Genomic DNA, 24,826 nt, shown 5'->3' on the forward strand with positions numbered 1-24,826 from the left:
GGCTAAGAACCAATTGGTTACCTAGCAATGGGACCTACAGCTTATTGTGGAATCTGAACCACATTATACCGAGAAATGAATATATAAAGAAGAGATCCCACTTATTAATAAAGAAGAGATCCCACTTATTAAAAAAGAAAAATAAATTAATACATTAACAAACAGATAAAAATGTATTGAAATGCAAGGAGGAGTGTATTAAGGTAGTAACACATTGCACCTTCGCTTGAGCATCTGGAGTTACAATTACACGACATCCTCTGGAAGGTTGTTCCAAGTCCAACGGTGTGAGGAATAAAGGACCTCTGGAACTGAGGAGTTCAGCAGTGAGGCATATTTACCACATTCTGGTGCTGCTGTTCAGCAAATCTGGTTGCTCTTGGCTGGTAAAGGTGATCAGAGATCAACTGTGAACGTAAAAGATCTCTGTTGAAATACAACTCATGAAAAAATGACAAACAAGAAGCTGTCCGTCGATGGTCCAAGTCATAACTGCTGCTATCAGCAAACAGAAACTTACCACCACGAACCACTCTAAAAGAGATAATCTCTGGCAGAAGAAGACATCCACACTGGACAACAGTATCCTAATAAAGGATGCACAAACAATCTAAAACAGGTTGCACTGATTTTATCCCTATAATAAATGTATGAGGTCTTATGAACACTACCTAACTTTCGTGCAGCATTTGCTGAAACTTTCATTAGAGGTTTCTCAAAAGTTAGATGCGAGTCAAAAGTTACACCTAGAATAGTTAAAGCTTCAGACTCATTCAGCAAAGTTCCATCCACCTGAAGGGGAGGATGGGGTGGGAAATCTGTACGAGATCTGCTAATCAATGATGTTTTTGTTTTACTGGAGTACAGCCTCATACCACACCAACTACATCATTCCATGATCCGGTCCTTGTGCCCTACATATTGAAAAAATGTTAATAAATTGTTAACATTATTGCTCTCGCCTTATCCCGGAAGAGTTAGTAGAGGAAATCTTAAAAACGAAATTACTCTAGACCTCTAAAGTGTACATTCAAAGGAAAGATGGTGAATCTAATGTTTATAACATATTGTAAGCCTGACAATGCATACATTATTATAATCATTTAAAGATATTGCATTTTCTACTACTTTTCTCTTAATTCTGTTTGCCAAATCCTCTCTTATTTTTCAGCCACACCATTCACAAAATGCCCTATAAAAACAATACTGTTTTCTGATTCACATCAAAATCTTGCATAAAACTGTCTTTTGAATTCAGTTAATGTTTCCAATGGTAATTACCTAATCCTGGAATCATCCGTCCAATGATATAGCAACAGATAAATCACAATTCTGATTACTGCTAATTTCAATTATCTGAAAAGCATAATTTTCCTTAATTTGTTAATTTTAAGATGTAACCCATCACATGATATCTAAATTACTGAGAGTATTCCTGAAGATCAACTCCGTGAAAACCTTGAAACGACTTGTCTGCCTAATTTAATCTATCTCAACCATATCAAACTACGTGACATGTTATCTATCAACAGGTTTGGGCACAGAACTATATCGGACAAACTTTCTATATTTACGCCTTTACTTCACCATTTGGCAAATGAACTCTAGTTCTCAACAGGGTTCAAGAGGCTGGTGGGGTATTTCCCTATTTGCAGTGTCATGTTTAGCCTGAGGACAGAAGCATTTCAGACCTGGTCCTAGTTCTTTATCAAAAAGTATTATCTGAATTAAAAAAATAATACTAAAAAATGTTGTTTCTCATTAAGTCTTAGCTTCTCTTGTACTGAAATAAAAAACAATTACGGTTAATAAGGCTACTTAGCACTAAAACAGCTATGTCGAAATTCATCCAAATACACAACAGGTAAAATAAGAAATCAGACACTAGTTTTGATATTTATTAACAAAAGAGTATGATGTTGAAAGTAACATTCAAGATAAGGTAAACAGTGTTGGCAGAATTTCCAGAGCAGTTATCTGTTTCAAGATAGATACAAGCATGAGTGCTCCTAGTGGCTCAATGTTTTTCAGAAGAAGTTATCTAAATTTAACATTCTAAAGGGCCATATGAAATTTTCAAATTATGACTAGAAGGAAGAAATTTATGGTCTGCAAAATTGTGGGTTTTTTAAAACATTAGTTTTCTGCTGTAATGAAAAACCCACATACATGACTGACTTGCAGTATACAGTGTATTGTAAAAACAAATAACAAACCTAAGGATAATACACCATCACATAGATGAATAATGACTGGAAACATTGTAATGTCTGATAATTCTGTACTTCACAAAACTATTTTGTCACAAGTAGACCAAATGCCGTCTTTGCTTTTACTACATTGTTGAAATAGGAAATTTTCACACTGCATAGTGATCTCATAATACTGTATTACATATGTAAGCATTAATATATTACAACACACTATCTACTTAAACGTAAAAACATGGCATGCTTACAGTCATTACTATCCTCAGGTAGATATTTATCATAAAAATCTAACAAGAACTCTTCGACTTTGAAGCCAAACTTCTGATACAGAATTAATGCTGGGTTTGCAGCAGACACATGAAGAGTTATGTCCTTCCCCATACATGTCTGAAAACAGAACATAATAATTACTTTACTTTCAATTAGCATATGCTAATTAGTATATACCTTATTTCTACCTATTAATACATAGGATTTCTCACTGCAGTCATAGTGTCCAGACACAGAAAAACTGCCACTGGGTTTCAGTATTTTGAAAGCTGACTTTCTGCATCATAAAAGCTGAAAATTTAGTGGTAATCAGTACTGTACCTCTATGAGATTAATACACAAGCACAATGAAAGTAAAGGGTTAGTACTGTATTCAGAACATTTACAAAAAAAGGCAGCGCTGAAAGTTTTGAATTAATAACACCATTTAAAACTTGCCACCACCCACACTGTTTTAAACATCATTATGCATAGGAATTCTTAGCTATTATATATAAACTAATTACTATACTATCTCAGAATTTTTGTATTTATTTCTATATATACTGAAGGAAAACAAATGTCTCACTATCAGTGGTTTTTTGGTGCTTGAAATATTTTTCACATGGCTACCTTAGCAATACAATAACCTTTTTCATATCATACTGACTTTCACCTCATTTCAAAATTATTCTTTGGCTAAGCCCCATGAGAGCCTAGAGGGCCCATAATTTGCTTTTCAATTACTCACTGGCTGTTTTTCATTTTCTCATTTGTATACTTTTGTTTATATGTTAAGTTTGTTTGTATTTTATATTCCTTTTACCTTGCTTAACATATTAATTACCTATCGATTTTTTTTCCATATGAAAGAGTGCTACTATGAATAAAAAAAATACCCACAAAATATAGAATGGCTTACTAGGTTTCAAGGAAAAATTTTTTATGAAACACAAAAACATAAAATACATAGTAGTGAGGAGACAATATTTTTTTTTACTTGCCTGTATAAGATGGTACAATACAAAAGTAGCAATGCCAGCTCTCTGCCACTCGGGATGAACTAAAAGGAAGGACAGGTATGCTGTATTGAAGTTTGTGTCAGGCACTAATATACCAAATCCAATGACTAGTTGACGGTAGAGCACTACACAAGTGTGATCTGGATATTGAAGAACTTCAGACACTGTTAAAGAAAAACGATATAAAATATAGCAACTATTTCATTCATGCAATTCTATTACGGTCATTCACACCCTTAAAACCAGTGAATGACAGTAAAATGAGATGAACTACCTATATGTAAAGAGCAAAGCTACCACTAAAGTGGGCAAGATATCAACCACGAGGAGGAGTCCTTTATCTCACTTGTCCTAACACACCTTCTCATCCCAGCTTTGGCCTAGATATGTGTACTTATTAAAGGAGTCTGGGGGCATGTTGGTGGAAGAATAAGTCTGATTCCATGGAATGTGCAAGAGTGCTTTGAAAGTTTGTGTGTTCACCTGTCATTTTTAATGATGCCCACTGCTCTTTAGGAGGGAGCTGACACTTCCATCTGACTAGGAATAATCTATATTGCTTACCCGTTAATAGTTTTTGCAAAACTGATACATCAAACATCTCACACTAATTTTTAATTTTTGTAAAGATGGTTTAATTTTTCCCGGCCCTATAATCTTTTTCTATATACTGGCAACAACAAATCCTTCATGAGAGCCCTTTCAGTCTAGAAATGTGAAAAAGTGACCTCTCAACAACAACAATAATAATAATAATAATAATAATAATAATAATAATAATAATAATAATAATAATAATAATAATAATAACAAGATCCTATCCTTTAAAGCATAGCATTCTTGAGTGTTGATCTTTGGAGAAATCCATCTCACCCTAAAAGAAAATGAAGAAAGAAGGGGGAGGAGGGGAATATGATACCAACCTCGAGAGATGGACAACTTCAAGTGGTATATCCAGTCTGGAAAATCTACCTGCAGCTACCAGCAAAACGATGCTCAATTTTGTGGAATGCTAGATCACCGAGCAGAAAATGTTAATCATCAAGGAATGCAATGAAACTAACTGAAGTGGAGCTAAAGCAAGAGCTAGGACCATGTCTGGGGATTCTCCAGGAGATATAACAAGTAGATGTACCAAACCTTTACCAGGGGTGGGCCGGTACTGAAACAGCCACTATTACCATCACAAGCCCTTAAGGTGAAGGGATTCATGGAAGGTCTTGAGTGTACATCCTGTAGCTCATGAAACCCCTCTCTTTGAAGAGCAGGTCAGCATTGTATTCTTTTCTTTTTTCTGACCTTCAGATGATGATAAAAAAAAAAGAGGGAGAGGATTGTGTTCTTTGTATAGAAACTTTGAACTTCTTATTCTTAATTTTTTTCTCATTCTGGTAGTAGTGTAGGTATTTGTAACATTCACCATAAGACCTGTCTGACCTGTTATCATTCTCTTTGCTTGTCTCCCTGAATCACCATATGTGTTCAAGAGATCATAATTGTGAAGAGGCATAAAATGAAAAAGAAAAAAGTGAGATGCTTCAGTGGTCTATAATAGAGCCACATTCATCCTGGGTAATGCGACTAGAACATGCTGATGAGAACGAAAACTTGAGTTTACACAAATATTGCTACCTTACCTTATCTTACCACAACCCTATAACAAATAACAATTAAATGGAAACAGTGTTATAATAACTGAGGGGATACCTTTAGAACAATACTCAACCAAAAGGAAATTACTCAAATACCAGATCTGATTTGAGAAAAATCACGTGAATGAAGCAGAAGACAGGGCATAATAATTGCATATGCAAACTACATACGGATCAGCTGCTGATGAAGAAGAATCAAGAAGGGAATGCTTTTCATAAGAGACAGGAAAATTTCCCTGGCATTGGAGGTTTTACCTATCATTTGGTTACTGATCTCATTAGTAGCTACTCAGTCTCTGCTGTAACAAGGTGTTTTCCAGCTCTATATGTTAAGAATGTTAACTCTGGTCTGGTGAAAATATTGAATCAAAAATAGTAACAAGGTGTTCAGGCATTTGTAAATATCACAAGACACCTTTTATATCTCATATCATTGACAAGACCAGAATCTACAATCCCTATAAACACAGATTATTTACTAGTACACATGAATCAACATATCTAGACCCTCTTAGCTGTCATTCATATAAAATTTGTACAAATGCTTTGTCCAAAATCTAAAACTTACAATCGATGCCTGGCCAAAAGAAATGTCGTGCCATCTGATTCATAGCTGGGATATGTTTCGGTGTCACATAACAGTAGTCTACTGGGTATCGAGGAGGCGGTGACCAGTTTTCATCATTCCGATTTGGATACTTAATAATCTCCTGCAATAGTCGAAGTTTGAGAGGTTCAGATTCATAATCTCTCATAATATACGGTTTCAGGTCCCTGAAACAAACATAAGAAAGATCAGTATTTCATTTCATTTGCTAGACTGAACACTTATTCTTACCACTAAGAAATAATTCATGAAATTAAAGCAATGAATTATACTGGTATGAAAAGATTAAATGACAAAAGTGAATATGATAAATTTCTAGAAAGTGTGGCTTATGTCACTTCTTCCATTTTTTTTGCAGATGGCTTTTTATATTAAAGATTCCTTTACCTTGGGCATACAGTACACCATGACTAGTACCTAATGACAGATGGAGCCATAGTTGCAGCGACTGTTTTATCACTTTTCTGAATCAAATCTGCTTTATTTACAAAGACTGATCAGTAGCTGAAAAAGGCTTTACTGTGGTCATGACCTGATTCCTTTTTACCATTAAGACTGTACTACAGTATACTTCATTCTGAAGAATTCTTCAATAATTAGCCAAATCAGCTGACGAGACAGTATCAGTATCAGTAAGTACTACGCTTAAATTTCTCCACAAATATAATTTTTCACATCAAAACATAACTGTAGCATGTAAATCAAACAAAACTGAAAGGAGCCACAACATACACAACAGGATTTTGACATGAATCCTTGAGTCCCTATAATTTACTAGCATTATAAATAAAATGGATCTTGTCAACTTTCATTAAGTGAACTACAGAACAACACTCTCACATGGTATTCACTAACTCACTTTTAAAGCCTTCAAAACAATCTGTCCATTAAATACAGAAGGTAACAGATGTATGTATACTAATAGGTATACATCTGCCTACAGCACCCTCAGAAGTTCATGTAATCCTATCTGAGTGTAAAAGAATTACTGAAATAATACATCAGCTAAAGAGGAAAACCTGTCCATACAAGATCTGAAAAAGATATATAATCATGTTACTCTGATTACAGTAGTTAACTAGTACATGGAAATATACAGTAGCCAAATGTAACTGCTAATCTACAGAAGTGATGTAATTACCTAAGAGTGTAGGGACTGTGAATGAGAGAAGGTGGTTCGTCTCCTGAGCCAATAAGTTTTGTTAAAAAGCTTACATTCTTTTCCTCCAAACTACAATCTTCTTTGGCAGATATCTGAAAAGAAATACAGTAGGTAAAAATGAAAACTTTGAAAAAAATCACCTTCTACTGATGGAAACCATTGCTTTATATACTGCATGCCTTTCTAATTTTAGTCATAGCATGGCCAGCCATTACAAAATTCATTTTACTCAGCTACTTTTGATAGTGGGTTACAGGGGAGGAGACAGCACAAAAAGTAAAGAAATAAAACATGGACAATACAGTATCAAAGTAATATCACATATGTACTGTACATATACAGCACCTACCCAGCAACACAATATCAAGAAATTGAAAATCACATACAGAAACTGTCTACTAAGCATAGCATCAGAAACTGTCTAGTATGCATAGTGTAAGTGGAGCATGGTACATCAGATAACTCTCAATCATAAATAATAAACAAACTTTTCCAATTCGTATGATGGTATATTTTGATACAAATATAAATAAGTTTTTCCATACAGAATGTAAATTACCAAAATCCTATGCTACACATTAACTGTTTTACTGACAGCCTAAAGAATAATCAGTTAAGACTCTTTTTGACTTTGTAAAGCTAGAATTTCTTAATAAATAAGGAATTTAAAAAGCCCTAGACACAGAAGAACAGGGTAAGCAGAAAGCACTGGGAGTTAGGGGCTCATGACTCTCTAGCACTGATGTAAAGTTTAATCCTGAAAAGGCCAATTAGTGCACAATTTTTCTTACTAAAATTTGTTTCCTAAAATTTCTCATAAGGAAATGATTAATTACAAAGCTCCCACCATCAAAAGCTGAATGAGATGACCATTCATTCACTAAGCCATTTATCAGGTTTAAAATCAGGTTCTGATTATTTTGATATTTATTACAGTGGCAACTTGTCTCAGAGATGTGTAAATGTTGCTTTCTTGAGTAATTAAAGTGTTAAAAGTTTTAAATTTATCAAACAGCATTTTTTAATACAATGAGAAGTTTCAGTTTAAAAATTAACCATAAAAGAAGTAGCACATGATAAACTGTATTATGATGTGGCTATTTTTCTAATTCCCTTTATGAAGCATCAGCAAGAATAATTTTTCTGAACAAGCACAAAACTCAGGAATTATAAAAGCATATATCTGAAAATACAATGAATTTTTTCAAATACAAACCAACTACTACACTTTATTTTAGTTTAATCTGTGGTAGCATCTGGTAATTACTATCACTGTAGATTAGTCTAATGTAAATTAATGGATTTGCACAGAAGCAAATATAATTTCTTAAGTTATGTTAGCCTCCAGATGCTAAAGCAGGTTAAAATAATATAAAGTAATGGTTTTGTGTTGAATTCCTAATGATGCAAAAGCACTGCACACAAACAATTTGTAGAGTTCTTTAAAAACTTTTACATGGCATGTGCAACTGTTCTACACCATAAACAGTTTTCAGTGGCTATATAATAGGAGTAACATCACTTGTACCTGAAATCGATCTAGAACTCTAACGCTGTCATCTGGTTCCTGGGGTATCCTGGACTTTAGTCTTTCTGGACGTGTTTGAAGTCTGCCATGTGCTTTGTAAAACCTAGTTTCAGCATCCAGATCAAATTGAGGTACACCATGTTCATGTTTAGACTTTCTGAAAATAAAATTATTATATCACACTACAAATTACTATATCTTGGCAATGAAACATTGTAATTGTTATCCCTATGCAAGTACATTTCATATCACTGCAAGTCAGTGCCAATAATGTATATTATGAAATACATGAAGAGTACAGAAACCCTCTTATATCCTTCATATGTATAGAAAGATCCACAATAATATACTTGAATATTAAGAAAAAATGCATTTGTAACAATGTATACATAGCTTATAACTTCCTTTCATCCTTCTGTGGACTTGATCACTAAAATGAGACATAGAAAAATGGTACAGATAGAACAAAATATAAATGAAATGAAACTGATTAACAAAGTTAAAACAAGGTTAACCTTGTTTATCAGTTTAATTCTGCTTATATTTTATTCTTTCTTCACCACTGTTGTATGTCTTATTTTAGTTTAGTCATCAAGTCCACAGAAGGTTAGGTGAGAGCTATACGCTTCGTACATATTTTTATAAATACATTTCTTCTTGGTATTTAAGTATACTACTGTGGATCCTTCTATACATAATTAAGAAGCATGATACAGTGTTTTTATATTTCATCCTCCGTATGTCCTAAGTCAAGAACAGCTACTGTTCTGAAAGTACATAAAAGAACACAAAATGAGGCTGGAATGAAAAAAAGAGATTGCAGAAATCTAATTGCGAGCAATGACCCACCAATACAGTATAATTAACTTCCAAGTTAAAATGTTGTCAGTTGATAACTGGTAATTCTAGACTTCAGGGGATGTCAATTATAAAACATTAAAAACATGACAACCGACCACAAAGAAGTGTTTTAACCATTCATAACCAGGACTTTGAATTCTTTTTATTATAAAAAGCAATACTGGACACACATTAAGAACAGAAACAAAACTGCAACCTGATTCTTGTCAACAAAATTATAGTAGCAAGAAAGAGCAGGCTTAATTATTTTATGCTGATGTTGTACAAATCACTCCATGGCCCAATTTAACAATACAGTAACCTCTCATACTCAGTTATTTCATATTCATACATAGTGATGAGATCTGGAAGTACAGTATTTTGTTACAGAATATAGTCTTATATATAATACACTATTAATTTTTATAGTTTTTAAAAGCATTAGTTATTGATTTTAATACTTCTCATGGCAATATAGCAAAAATATAAGTACTCATCATATAAATACCAGTAATTAACCATCCAAAAAAGTTGTATAAGGTGGTAAATAATAAGCTAGCAGGGTAGGCTGACAAAATAATTCAGCAAAAAATATAGCTGCCATTCATTAGTGTCTTGGGGATACGTGTAATCTTTGCACATTACAAGGGCTATTGTCATGTGTTCAAGATAAAACATTAACTTAATTTGAAAAATTATCTTAAAAGATGCACAGCAGTCCCTTGATAAATCTTTGTTTACATGTTTAATTATTTACACTGCTGTACTTGTTTGATTACTGGACACTACAGTACGGTGTATCACTTTATCTCAGCAAAATATAGGTTGCTCAGCCTAACTTCATTTGGTGTATTTTCCTTCACAAAAATAAAAATGTAAAGCGAGAGTTAAGATATAATACAATCAAAACATTTTGAGAGCTTTCAAAACTCAGCCTAAAATGTGTTAGGATATAAACATAATTAAGATACTTGCCTTACTATTAGCTTACGAAGCAATCTGTGCAGTTTTGCCGGAAGTGGTCCCGCTTCTTGAAGTCGTTTGAGTTCTCTCACTAATTTCTTTTCTTCGTAACCACTTAAAGGACGTATACTGAAACACAATAAAAGTTCTTCAAGATATTAAATAACTTAAAAATCTTTTATTATAGAACATTTTTCTTTAAAACAAATGCAGTGTAACAACTATTTTACTAATATATCATGGCTATAAGGATTATGGATTTTGGTTCTACTGCAGAAAATAATGAAATTAAACAAAAATCTAATGCAGTATAAACTACTTATGTATTCAGGTAAGGTTTCTTACTTCATCTTTCACTTTACTTCATAGATGGCAACCTCATTCATATATAACCAAGGAGGATGCCGCAGTGCAAGAAGCTTCCTCACCGTGGTAAGAACAGCCATCTCTTATTTCAGTGAATATTTCACTTTGGTCTACAATCTCAGTCACCCTTGCCTACATCTGACTTTTCTTTCAATTTTATGCATGCCTTACTGGAGGGTACCATTTACATAAAGTCTTGCTGGGCACAACATAAGTGATACTAAAGGTCTTCTTTTGCACAGCCCAATCAACACAGGCTGCACAGTTTTCTGCCTTTAACATGTTTTCAGCTCCATTTGGTCTATGCCAGTGTAGGTGTCCAACTTCTTAATAATTGTTCTTGCTTCAATTTTCACCTGTTTACAAAGAAATCCTTCAGGTGAGTCCTTTGTGAAGTATAAGCCTCATTAAACTAACTTCTAATAAACATAGAAGTTACACTTTCACCTTTTCTCAAGTTTAACCAAGCACTGTGACTGCTTTATATTTAATACTGTCAAACAGATGCAGTACTGGAAATAAACACGTCGTGATTACTCAGGGTACTTGCTGATGTGCGACGAACACTAAATATGGGAAAACCTTTTCTTTTCTTTTGCCCTGAGGCACTGGAGGAAAATATGCTGGTAACTCTGTGAAGGAATGAGTAACAAATTGAACTGATGCTCACCAAGAATATATATACAATATCTGAACACCCTGGACAGTCTAGTATTGCACTGGAACAGTTTAATAGTCTATACATTTCATCAAGAAATTCAGTGAATTACACAGAAAACTATTTCTGTTTCAATGAATTTCCAGTGACATTATTTTGAACCACAGCACTAGTCAATTTTAGCATCAGGTGTGGGCCACCCCAGTCTCCTGTCTCTCATATAGCAGAATATGAGTCTTAGGAAAATATGCCTTTCAAGATTAACAGACTATCTGATCCAAGTTCTTCCTCTTTCAGGTTAAACATGAACTTCAGAATTAATAGTTTTTACACTTGTAACTCTGCTCTTCAGTTTACTATAAAATCTTCTGACAATCATCACGCCTTCAGGGTTCCAACCTTTATGCTCTTATTATCTGGGATACTCATCCTAACCATGCCTCAGCTCTGTTCTGTGGAGTGTGTAGCTTTTCATACTTTTTGGCTGAATATGCTATCCAGTCAACTGTTGTACTGACCTGGCCATTGACTGTGCTATTGACTGAGAACAAACCATTTTTTGGTTAAAAAGACTATTCTATGAAATTTTCTCCCAGTCATTGTAAACCATGGTATTTCACCTCAAGAGATGGAAATACTAGATGGACAGAGCTAATAAAAACACTAGATAAATAGAGCTTCTGGGTCCCTCTGATAACCATGAACTTTACCAATATGGCCACCCTCATTCTGTTTTCAGTGATGAACTAATCTTGTTGTTTCTTCTGGCTGTTCACCAGGTGTTCCAACCATTCAATGGACTTTTCTCCTGGCCTTTCTACTTGTTCTCCACCATTGTGATGAATACTTTACTATTTTACTCATTTTTTATCATTCTAGTACTATGTGACCAGTGTTCCTTCATTCAACTGCTTTCATAGTTGCTTAAGTGGTGTTCCAGCCTCAATGATAATCTTCATTCAATGAATCAGGTAAACATGTCATACTGCTGCAAAACTGTTTATCCTTAAAATAAGCAGATAATAATATCAAAATTAACATGGAAATGCTATCATTTACAATCCCTCTATTAATTTTCATTTTACCTTTTCATAATAGAAAAATTCAATGAAAGAGAGAGAGAGAGAGAGAGAGAGAGAGAGAGAGAGAGAGAGAGAGAGAGAGAGAGAGAGAGAGAGAGAGAGAGAGAGAGAGAGAGAGAGAGAGAAATAGCATTTACCAGACATTTCTGTATAATCCACTAAAATTTATAAAAAATCAAACTCACTTTTCACCTCTTGTCCATTTCACATCACTGTTACTGTCCTCTTCTTTTGACTCTAAAACAGGGTTCTTCGTGAACAAAGATGTCTTGGTAAAAGTAGGTTCACTCTCCTGTGAACCTGACACATGAACTTCCTCGGCGCCAATATCAATAAATTCCATGTCAGTATCCTCTTGAAAACTTTTATATTCACCTTCCTTTTTCACAGAAACCTGAAAACATTAAAAGAATCATATCAGTGTGCTTTATTAAGCTTTGATCTTTATTAAACTTAATCTATGAAGTGTTTTTGATATGTTTGATTATCTGTTGCTAGATTTTTTTATTATTTATATTTTCATGGAATGAACAGGTATGACTCTCTAGGGAGTCAATGGGACTTCAGGGTATAATGAATAAATGAAAACAATAAATTTCAGATTTAATATATTTGAATGCTTTTTATAAAGCATTTTATTGATATAAGCATGGCAAAAAGTAAATTTCTTTGAATTACAATCATATATGAACACATACATGTACAATCATGCGTGCAAGCGCAGCTGTACAGCATGCACTAATGCAAAGAAAGCAAGTAAACAAATGGGAATAAACAAAAATGCAAAGTTCCCGTACTGAGTAAATAATAAAGGAAACACTTCATGTAGAATACATAAAAAATACATAACATAAAAGAACATAATAAAGGGTTTGTGGATTACTGTACAGTAGAAAAGGGTATGTGCATAGCAAAATTCTATTTTTCGTGAAATATTTGCCAGCATGACTTCAGATGAAGAGTAACATTACATTTTGCTCACTGAATTTTCCCATTCTTCTTACACACAATGCACCTTCTTGAAGTTACCAGAGATTCAGTACGATGATTAGTGTTGTCTGTCCTTACTTCCCTTGGTGGGAGAGCTTTGCTTCCTTTTGGGCCTGACCTTAGGGCTTTTGAATGCATCCTTTCAGACTTTGCTCTTTTGAAAAGGATCTGAACAATAGTCCATCTATATTCTTTGTTAGGAATTGTAGTTCCAGTGCTGATTTCATAAAGTCGCCAGCAAAACACCATCCCTGTGTTCAGAGCAGCAATAATAAGAGGAAAATATCACTTCTTTCCTCTGACTGCAGGGCAAAAATCTGACAAAGATCTGTCGAACAAATCGACACCGCCCATGCCTTTATTATATGCTTTTAATATGAAAGGTTGTTCAATGTTCACTTTTCCAACACCTTTTTGCTACGTTTCGCCAAGCCAATGAGATTTAGACCTTCACAATTACTGCAAAGAGTAACAACAGCATTATCATTCCACGTAACGATTTCAACATTTCCTTCTGATCGACAATCATAGGATCCCCTTGGCTTCTTTTTCATATCTTTTGCAGTACGCAATGGGCAGTGCTTTGTTCTGTTTGATCTGATTGTACCAGTGGCATTTATTTCCTTTCCTTTCAGATCTAAGACTATGTCATATGAAGTAAAAAAAATTGTCAAAATAGAACCTGTGCTTGGTAGGTTCAGTACAAGCAGAAATGCATTCTGGGATTACTCTACTTCCTAAAGGTTCCTTGGATGACAGGTTTTCTGATTTACTTTCATAGATCTTTACATAATAGGGCATCCCAGTTGAACTAGCCATGATCTATGTTTAAACTATCAAAATGGGCAGTTCTAAGTGTTTTTAGAGGGGTTTTAAGTATTCGCGAGATTTTAGCTATTTGTGGGGGTGTGTGGGACGCATCCCCCGCGAATATGGGGGGTTCACTGTACTATTATTTTCTTGCAAAATACTACACAATACTGAATGAAAAATGTTATGCATGAATTATCACATTCAGAATCAATACCTTGTAAAATAAATAGACCTATAAAGACTCTCATTTCGCTTGCACAAGTGTCAAACCATCTGTGTACTTGTGATTGTGGTGACAAATGTTTTACATTCTCATCTAGAAGCTGATTTGCAAATCTGTTTGTTTCTTTCACGAGGTAATCAATGATTTCATCATCACAGTATTTCTCAAAATATTCTAATGGGTTCTCTTTATCCTCAACCGTAAATTTCACGCCGGGATCAGCAACAAAAGCAAAGGGATCTCTCTCTCTCTCCCTCTTGTCGTCCAGTCACTCGGCAATGAAAAGTCATCTTCACTCCAGTGATGAGGATATTGTTCCTTCAATATCCTCATCACTAGAGGATTCAGAACTAGAGCTCTCATCAATATCAGACTCATCTATTATTTGATCGATCTCACCTGAAGAAATATGACTCCTCTTGAGGACATTCATTGTGAAAGAAGCAAAAAATCAACTTCTCTTGATAAACACCCGAAGCGTAATGAAATAAAACCAGCTTTCTAGCATCAAGCGACAACCAGAAAAATGTTGCCAGGCAGCAAATACGTTTCCATTTACAGCTTACGTGTGCTGAGAGTGTTACCAAATGATGTTCCTAAACTTTCTAGATGAGTAAACATATTATTATGGGACTAACAGCTTGACATGTACATTTAAAGTCTTGAATGTAATATCCCGTTGAAGGTGGTACCGAGTAGATCGTGGTAAACATATTACGTGGGTGACGCTTAAGAGGTTAAAAAGAGTGGAAACAATTCCAATTTTTTTTCTGTTCTAAATAATTTACCAAAACAACAGCAATTTACCCTCAGCAATGGCTGCAATGGGTTTTCAACTATTACCATTAACCCAACACTAAATTACTAAAGTGTCAGTAATTCAAGCTTAAGTTTAGTGTGATGGTCACTTATAAAGAAAGTAAAAGAGATTCTGAAAGCTGTGACTGCAAAATGTCGAGATTTATGGGCTGGTGGAATGTACTGGTAAGATGACAACACAAATGTGGGAGCATCTGAGATTTGCGGTGTTCAGGAGTTGAAAAATTGTGAACTCAAAAATTCTGATGGCTTGTACATTTTACAAGAAGGGATTAGGAGACATTAATTAGTGAAGAGGATAGATAAAGACCTAGGCAGAAAGTGCACTTTATACAAGAGACTGAAAAAACCTCAGCAACAATCTTGTTTATAAGGGAAAAACAACATACAAATATTTGATATGATGAAAACATTGCAGCATATGGTCTTAAGAATGCTAAACAGATAATGTAGGCCACTTTAAAAAACAAGAGAAAAATATACATTTTCATAATTAAATTTATTATTTGAACACTTACCTACCGTTAAAGATGGCTTATATCTCCTCGCCTCTCGGCCCGAGATATAACCTATCTTTAACAATAGGTAAGATTCATCCCAAATCATGCACATTACAAACAGCGACAATCTTATGAAGTTCACTCACAATTTCAGGACACGACTCCTCGGTTTCTTCTTCACTATCGAAGAGACTCAAAGGAGGAAGATTGTGAGGCCTCAAAATATCTTTCTCCATAAACCAGGACCCCTGTGACGAGTCATCTTGACTACTGCTCTCGGGAAAAGGTTCTTCTTTCACAGTTATCTGAAAAATATTGTATTAAATGGTTACCAATGCTGTGCGCAATACAAAAAACACTTGGCTTCGACACACTATGTTTCAGAGAATAAACCTGAACTTGAATTCTTGTTCAAGTGATTATGACTATTTATGATAACTGCAAACAGAGTTAGTGGTGTTGCCAAAAGATAAACAGAGAGGAGCTACTCCTTGAAACTTCATATTTTTTCTTAACTGTTTGCTGTCTGGCAAGGAACTGTAGCAATCTGAGAGTAAGGAGGTGATTATGTATCATGAAATAGGCACACCATGAAACATTACGGCTTTTATATTAATAAAATATCCATAAGCTTATATATTTTAAAACATCACGCAGAGCACATTTTTACTAGAATGGAATATAAAATTTAGAAGAATGCCAAGAAAAAGATGAACTTGAGTATGGCCAGGTTGCTATGAGCATTCTTGAAGATAACATTCCTCTAATTTGGCTGGAAGACACATATTTGGAATGATAACAGCCATGACTCCAGCACTTGGAGGCATCACAGCTGGCACTCCCCCTGCCTTTAGAAGGAGTCTCTAACAATGAACATGTGGGAAAGGTGCTGGTCTGTCATGGGTGCTGAATAGTCTGGAAAGAGCAAACAATAACTAGGACCAAGAGGTGGTTTGTCTAAAACTGTAACAGCACTAAGTCTGCAGATACAGGAATGTCAACAGCTGGGATAATGATCATGGATTACTGGTTACTAGAAAGGGAGCAGCACTATAGATAGGGTTACGGCAGAGACTGATGTAAATATCAATTACCTAAGGTGTGTCTGCACTATGAGCCATGGATCAAAAAGAGTTGCCTTTCCTCTAGCTATTTACAACTTCTTACTGGGCCTGGCCACAACTGCTGGATGAATTACAGGAACAGCAGAAACAGCAAGCACAGAGGTAAGCAGGCATGATGGCCCGTGGGCAAGGCCAGTGTTGAGCAGCTATGGCTGGTAGCAGGTTTGTCAACAGGCATAACAGGTGATGAGATGTTCAACACAAGAACATTGCTTTTGCTTTATTCACCAAGATCACAACACTTAATCCCCACATGTTCAGTTTACAAGCTCTCTCAGGGTTTTTTGATATCGAAAGACTCATCTTGGTACAGATGAATAAAATACATTGAGATAAAGGACATATGCTCATAAACACAGTTCAAAGTCATAGCAGCTTGATGTCGACTAAATTGATGAGTGTAATTCCTTTGCAAGCAGCTTGCTGGTGCCACTGTAAAACAGCCTGATACAAAACAAATGCTGATTGTAATTTTCAATTTCGGCCTATTTTATAAAAGCAAAAATCTTCTACAGATTTCTTTGGTTAGTAAAAGTGGGTACACAGTGGCCTTTGAGAAAGCAAAGTGGTGTAAAGCCAACTTCTAAAGTGGAAATAACAAAACATATTGTACAAAAACATTATAATACATAGTAGCATACAATTGAAATGCAATGTTCTTATAACAGAACAATTAATACACTAAAAGTAATACCCACAAGAAATACTGACACAAGCTAGCTAACTGAAACTTACCTTAATGAAATAATGAATTCCAAAGTATCGTGTTGACTAATCAAAAGACACAATAATACAATGCTTACCAAGGGGAGTTGCAAATGACATAATAATCCATTGTGTAATGGGCTCCATAAGTGGCAGGGAGTTGCTCACCTACAAGACTCAATAATTCTTTCATCTACTGAACCATTATACTTTCAGTTAAATGCCTCTGTCAAGATATTCCGCATATGCAAAACGAGTGATCTGCACACTTTACATATAAATTTCTGGTTTGTTTCTTAAATGACACTGGTGTCATCAAACGCTGCAGGGGTAAATTTTTTGTCAGTTCTTGATAAAAAATAATGGGCTTGGCAGAGGAGATTGGTGCATATTGTATCCAGTACTTGTATTGTAAGGTTTCCACACGATAAAGATTACAGTACACTACAATACAGTAGTACATTACCTCAGAAATGTCTTCTTTTATTTGTTTCGCTGTTAAACCTCTTGATTTTTCTGCTGTATACATTTGGATGAGCTGAGCTGGAGGTAATACCATACTAAGTTTGTACCAACCCCCATCATGCAGAGTCTCGTATCCACTAACAAAATATTGACCATAGTGTGATAACTGGCCACTTAGCGAAGCTTGCAGAGTCTTTTTCTTCTTTTTATGGCTGGGAATGTTTTAAAAAATATATGTATGAGTAAGTAAATAAACCTCCACATTAGATCATAACCTTACATCTGTTACCAGTTATAAGTGAAAATCATAATTTACCTCTGTTCTAAAATTAGTGAGAGTACTTGAAGATTTTCAATTCATGATGGTCATTATTAAGTATAATTTATGCAATACCCATGCTCCACTGATAGTCACATTGTATCACCTGATAATCAAGACTTGAGCACCTTGTTCTGTAGAAGGTATGCTATAAAAGAATAAACTCCCTTTTGAGAAAATAACAACCTCCTCAACATATTACTAAAATAAAATGATTGATTTCTTGGTGGTGAGAAGTATCATTAAATTATTTAGAAACCTCCAGATGGTTACCCAGTCTTTTTAATTTGGTAAATGGGGGTTTTCAAATGCTAAAAACTACACATACACTGCAGTACAGTATTTTAAGACAGCTCATGAAAAAGAACCAAATATTTTCTCATTATCACAATAATAATGTGATGAATCTGGAGACATTTAGGACTAGAGTAACATCTTTGTTCTTACATAAAATTCAGATCTTTGGCATCCTATTTACTGTAAAACAGATGGTTCACAAATATGTACAGTATGTGATATATACAGGATTCAGTATAAGGTACAGTAAGTTCAATACAAGGTAAAACACTTAGTTTTAGTTCAAATTTTGATTCACTAATTAACATTTAAGGTCTTTTTTCACCAAATGTACTTCAGTGTGCATAATTTTGTCTTTCCTTTTCTGTTGAGAAGTCTGTGATAAAAAACTACCTAAATAAAATTTGTTCACTAATTAAATAAATAAATAGGGCGATAGTGGATTTGCCAACTTTGGTAAAGACAAACTAGCATCTGTTTGTGAGGCAGATTCAATGGTTTATGAACAGTAGCAAATAATTTACATCATCACCAACTGCAATAGTATTTATACCTCACAGAAACCCCTCATGATAAGAACTATAATTCTACTTTTAAATAACTCTAAATAGCTGACTTTATAGTACTTTTAAAAAACATCTCAATAGCAGGACTAAAACTCATTTTTCACAGGATTCTAAGGGAGTGGTCGTACAACCATAATGTCTCAATCAAAAAATGCTTCAAACTCTGCATTCAAACAAATACAACGTACAGTATCTATCCGACACTCTCCTTTCAATGGAAATATGTTTCCGATTCAAAACAATAAAGATCTTACCTCTCTGGACCAAATATCTCCTTCCAGTGTTGATTAATAAACTGGTAGATATGCACTTTCCAATGAAAGAAACCACTTCTGGCAGTATTAGCTTGTGTCATATGAAGATTATATAGAACTAACAGCAACAACTGTGGCCTGAAAATGGTAAGCTAAAGTCATTTTTCAATTGATTCTAACGGCATCAAGCATTTATACTTTCACCATACCGACATTTTCAATTACAGCACAGTAATCAGTCTTGAAAGTTGTTTGATGAGCTTAAGCTCATGATTAATGACTGAATTCATAACTACTGCTGTCTTTGAGGAGAGATTCCATGGAAACTCTTCTTAATCACACTTTTTATACACAAGGCACTAATGCTTTAATCTGTCCTCCAAAATATAAAAATTTTCTGGGGTCAGATTTTAAGTCCATAAATGATCCTATGACAGAAAAAATGTCAACATTCAAACTGATTAAAGTGAGATCACATGCATCAAATTCATCAATATACAGTATACTGAATTATTACCAATACAAGTGGTTCTCAGACCATTTCTACTGGTCACGGGCTTTGAATCCTGAATCGTAACTGGGTTACTAGCAACTGAATTTGAGTTCTATACAACAGATGATTAATACAAGTCTCCATAAAGTATGTAGTTTCTGCCCAGCAAGAGTTAGTGACTTACTCTGCCTTCTTCCTGAAAAATCATGGCCTAAACATTATAACATTTATTTCCTGGTAGTCAATCATTTCCTAAGTGTAGGAAATTATCTGGGTGGCTTCTTAATGTGCACCGTTCCTGGCTTCTCAACAGTAATGACAATCTTTAATTCTGCAAGAGCTTCTGGGAGAGTTTACATGCATAAGGGTTTTGAGCGTTTCTGTTAACTTTTAATTATGGTGTTGGTCTTCGATTTAATCAAACATGCATTTTTGACATCATCATGGCCAATGGAACGTGCAAGTACTGTATAGTATTACTGGCCCCTAAGTTACAGGGGAAATATTTCACTGAAGATTTTATGGAAGCAAGATAGGACTGGCAGAAATGTAAAGATCATGTCACCACTTGGGATACTGATGCAGATGCACATGTTGCCTGAATGATGAACTGTCACTTTTGTAAGTCACATAGGTTGTTATTTTTGTACTTTTTGGAAATTTTCTTTGTAGTGTAGACAAATATATATAAGACAAAATTTAATAGCTTTTAAGCTATGGATGGACACAGTCTTTACACAACTTACTAATCGGCCTTAGGGCACTGTAAGGACTGGTAGTTACATCAATCCTCATCGGGAAAGAAAAATTAATTAACAAGAGCAGGATCATTTGCAAAATATCATACCTTAATTTGATGGAGACTAGGCAAAATGTGTAGATAATGTAAGTGAGATGGGACCCTTCTAGGTTGGATTACTTCATGCGCTAGTTAGCCATCACTATTACGGCTGATTAGAATTAGCAGGTTAAACAGATTTCAGACTTTGTCTGATCCACCTAAGCAGCAAAAGCTGCATTTGCAAAGTAGTAGATTGCACTTAAATGGACATGAATTATAATCATATGCTGTAATAAAATTAATCTTATTTTTAGAGAAATGCGGTGTAATTTGATCTAATATTTACTGAATCACAAGAAAAATAAAAACTGCTTTTTTCAAGCCTCAATGTGTATTTCTTCTTAACCACTCCTTTTATCATTACAAAACCAAAAAATACATCATACAACACAAGGTAGTGTTGTAAGGCAATTAATCCCTATTGTCAATACAATTATAAAACACTGCAATAAACAACAATACGATACATACGTATTTAACTGGGCACGGACAGTACTGTCTTGTCCACCTGGTTGACAATCAGAACAGGTAAATAAGAAGAAATTGTCTCCAAGGAGTCTGCCAACAGGTATGCCAGATTTTACGCAGCAGACATGCACAGTATTTCGGCACAGTTCACAGCGTAACAGCTCCTCAGGACCAGATTCTGCCATACCCTCACAGTACAAGCATGGCCCTCTACTCAAGTTTGGTGCAAACTGGAAAATGACATTAACAAAAATGATACAGTTCAACACAAATCCAAGATATAAAATGCCAGCTGCAAAAGAATAACAGTTGAATGAAAATGAGTGAGCAAACAAATGCGGCAAATTTGTAAGATGCAGTCTGCTATACCTGAAGCAAAAATAGATTATCATAATTGGGAGAATTTAATAGACTGAATATAAAAAAAAACAATTACGACCTTCAAAAAGTCCAATATACTGTTGTACAATAATTAATACTTACATTAGACATTCTAACTAGGAGTAGATATTTCTCAGACAAAATACTGACTGCTCATAATCTGAAAAAGAAGTGTTATGAAATTAACTGGATGTAAAGTGCTAAATTTATGCTATTTCATTACATATTCACTCCATCATAAACTACATACCAGCAATTCATATATTACAGAAGGTATCTTTAAAAAGGAACACCTGTTTCTTATTGCCAAAAACCATTAATCACCAAAACTGTAAAAATACACTATTTTATATTTTAAGTCAAACAAATAGTTCATAATTCCACTATATATGTATTTTCATATTTCTGGTATACAAAACTCAGACATCATTTATCTTATTATTACAATGCAGTATTAGCTAAGAAAGGAGTGTTGAGAAGAGGAAAAAATCTTCACTCTCCTGTCAGGTGGGTATCTTAAAGATAACTGGCCCCCCCCCACCCCAACACTTGCTATAATATGGTGTACATCATTAAGTTCAACTAGAGTAAATTTCCTGGATTTTCCTAGGGGCTATGCTGACAGATTTCTCCTCAATCAAAGCAAATATTTGAGCAGAGAATATCTGAAGCTGGACAGTGAAGTGGGAGAAGAGCAAATGGAACAAATTAAGAGTAAAGACAGGAAGTAACATAAATGACAGCCAAATGGACACTGCAAATGGCTTTCAGTATCTCTTACTATTCCAGCAAGGGAACTGAACCTTCCTAGCAAGGAAGAGTGAAGAAGGAACTCCATCTTTTGACCTCTAAAATCAAGGTAAGCTTGCCCATTACAAATATTAGGCATATTTCTCATGGAGGTAGCTCCCTACACCCACCTAATGACAATGTTCTTTATAAAAAGTTGAAACATGAAAAAAAGACATTCTGTGTTTATGCCTCATTGGAATGTCTTTGCTGGCTGTTAAAAATTTCACAATTCTTTTTTTATCAAATTCAGGTATTGCCAAATATGTCAAGTAAGCTGACTGAGCATAGCCTAATGTGCTTTGGCTATGCAATTTTTATTTTCCACATTACCACAAATCCTCATATGCTGGGTATTGTTGGTTTCCTACACTGGGTTGCTTGGGTATACAGTATTTGTTATGAACAAGACACAAACATAAGCTAAAGTGAAAATATGCTAATTAGGCTAGGCCTAGTCTGTATAAAAAATCATGCAAAGAATAAATGTCAGGGTAGACAATGAGGACCATAAGTGACCACACCAGAAATGCAATGTCACCTGACTTCACCAAGGAAACAATACTGTACTCTACCTACTCCTCTTGACCTACCATAGCCTAGCTTTGCCTACATTCTGTATCCTAAAGATGATTAAATTGCATTACTTGGTAGGCAAGGCACTCTGTGTTTACTCTCAACAATGTGATGGTATATTCACTTGTGATCATTCACCTTGGCAGCCATCTGCTGTTACCTGTGACAGAAGAACTTACTGTATTCAGTATAGGCCCTAGGCTACAGGCAAGGGTAGCCTAGAGTATGTGTAATTTTCTTGGCAAAAAGTTAATTTGGTAAAACTTGAGTTTAGATGAGTTAATTTGGGACAGGTTCCTCAAAATACCTAACCTTTCCTACAACGAGTTTAGTTAACCTCACTTAGGCGACAAGCCTGACCTAACTGGGGCAAACCCTAATAAAGGCGGTAACTGAGATACTGGCAGGAACCAAGCCACACACTAACTCATGTATTGCCATTAATTTTTGTAGTAAAACTGAAGACTGGCCTACTACAGTGGCCTGGTTCCTGCCAGTTGCTGACCGGGACACTTACTGCCTTTTTAAATATTTATGTCTTTTGTGTTTTCTAATGATACTCATCGTCGGTAATTCTAAGCCATAGTTCTGAGCTAGACTATGGCAATTGACGTTTTCCTATGTTATTTTAATTGCTTTACAAGAATTTAAAGTAATATTTTGTCGGCCTGCTGTAACTAAACTGTAATTGACCTTTGGGTAGATCTAAGGGTGTTACTAGTTACAAATTTGCCGTATTAGCTATGGAGGGGATGGGGGGGCTCGCCGCGGAATGCCGGCTTAGATCTACCTCATCATCTTTTGTTCGGGTTTTTGCATTCATCCTGATGGGGTTGGTATAAACACGGAGGTCACAGGTTAGGTGTACTGCACATTGGTTAATCTGGTATTAGACCTAAAGCTAATAAACCCAGACTGGCGCAATAGTAGTCTTCAGTTTTACCTAACTTTTTGAGAAAAGTTAATTTTGTCTTCTTAATACCGTTTACCCTCAAGGCTATATATGATTTAAACAATTGCCTCACGCAGTTACCAATAACAAACTTTAGCTCGGGATAGCCAAGCCTAGTAGTTTACCGTAACAGCAATCAGAAACAAATATTACGTAAAGTTCGTACGCTCAGTTATTAATTTGTCATATCATGGATACAAGGTTTTATCTGATTTAACAAGCGCAATTAATGATACCTGAAAAATTGTGTTAGCCACTAAACGGTCACTAGGTTATCGTTCAGAAATGAGATCAAAACAAACTGGCAGCAAATAACATTCAGTTGGAAACGTTCTATATAGATAGTATATTCATGACCATTCAAATAGACTAACATTTTTGCAGAAGAGCAATACACAGACTAAAAAAAAACTTATAATAAAATAATTAGTAGCTATAAAAACAACTGTATAAGTTTAAGTACTTATAAATGCCAATACATTTCGTACTATACAATTCAATTAGAGAAAACACACCTTAAAAACAATGGCACACGTGCGGAATTAGTAGTAGGAAATGTCGCTGTAACGGCAACCCACTTCCACCGGCGGAGAGCCGTTGTCAAATTACATTCTTTCCTTTTATGTAATTCTTATTCAGTTGTGAGTTTTGAGTTTTCTAACTCTGTATTATCCGTTTCTCGATAAGTGACATGAATTTTTGTCAATATATTATTCACAATAAACGTAATTTTCCTTTGGCTTCACCCGTCTTCTGGTCAGGTTTCTATACTTGAAGCATTTATTTCATCTTTCATGCTGACCAAAAAAATAACTAAAGACACTTTCCAAACACTTGCACAGAAGATCGTGTGTGCTTTCATGTGTTTGCTATTAATGTACAACGGTAGGTATTAGGTCGAGCTCTAAACAA

General features: G+C 35.0%; 1 protein-coding gene across 1 annotated transcript; it reads right to left on the reverse strand.

Annotated features, from left to right (window-relative positions):
- Positions 1–1,884: 1,884 nt before the first annotated feature.
- Positions 1,885–24,244, reverse strand: Atac2 (Ada2a-containing complex component 2). Its single transcript, XM_067120513.1, has 13 exons — positions 24,151–24,244; positions 21,700–21,757; positions 21,220–21,446; positions 19,415–19,552; positions 17,980–18,190; positions 15,831–15,989; positions 12,525–12,733; positions 10,246–10,362; positions 8,431–8,587; positions 6,882–6,994; positions 5,702–5,907; positions 3,464–3,645; positions 1,885–2,597 (listed from the first exon to the last, which is right to left on the reverse strand). Exons 2-13 carry the CDS (start codon positions 21,706–21,708, stop codon positions 2,424–2,426), a joined length of 1,902 nt encoding a protein of 633 aa, XP_066976614.1. The 5' UTR covers positions 21,709–21,757; positions 24,151–24,244; the 3' UTR covers positions 1,885–2,423.
- Positions 24,245–24,826: the final 582 nt, after the last annotated feature.

Source organism: Macrobrachium rosenbergii, chromosome 18, assembly GCF_040412425.1.
Source record: "Macrobrachium rosenbergii isolate ZJJX-2024 chromosome 18, ASM4041242v1, whole genome shotgun sequence".
Taxonomy (NCBI): domain Eukaryota; kingdom Metazoa; phylum Arthropoda; class Malacostraca; order Decapoda; family Palaemonidae; genus Macrobrachium; species Macrobrachium rosenbergii.

What these genes read in the sequence shown, in the direction of transcription:
- Atac2 (XM_067120513.1), bottom strand. An exon ending in CTTCGTAAGCTAATAGTAAG is followed by an intron (nt 8,588 to 10,245) that starts GCAAGTATCTTA and finishes TTTTATTTTCAG; the next exon opens with AAAGTCTAAACATGAACATG. An exon ending in TATTGTACCATCTTATACAG is followed by an intron (nt 2,598 to 3,463) that starts GCAAGTAAAAAA and finishes TTCTGTTTTCAG; the next exon opens with ACATGTATGGGGAAGGACAT.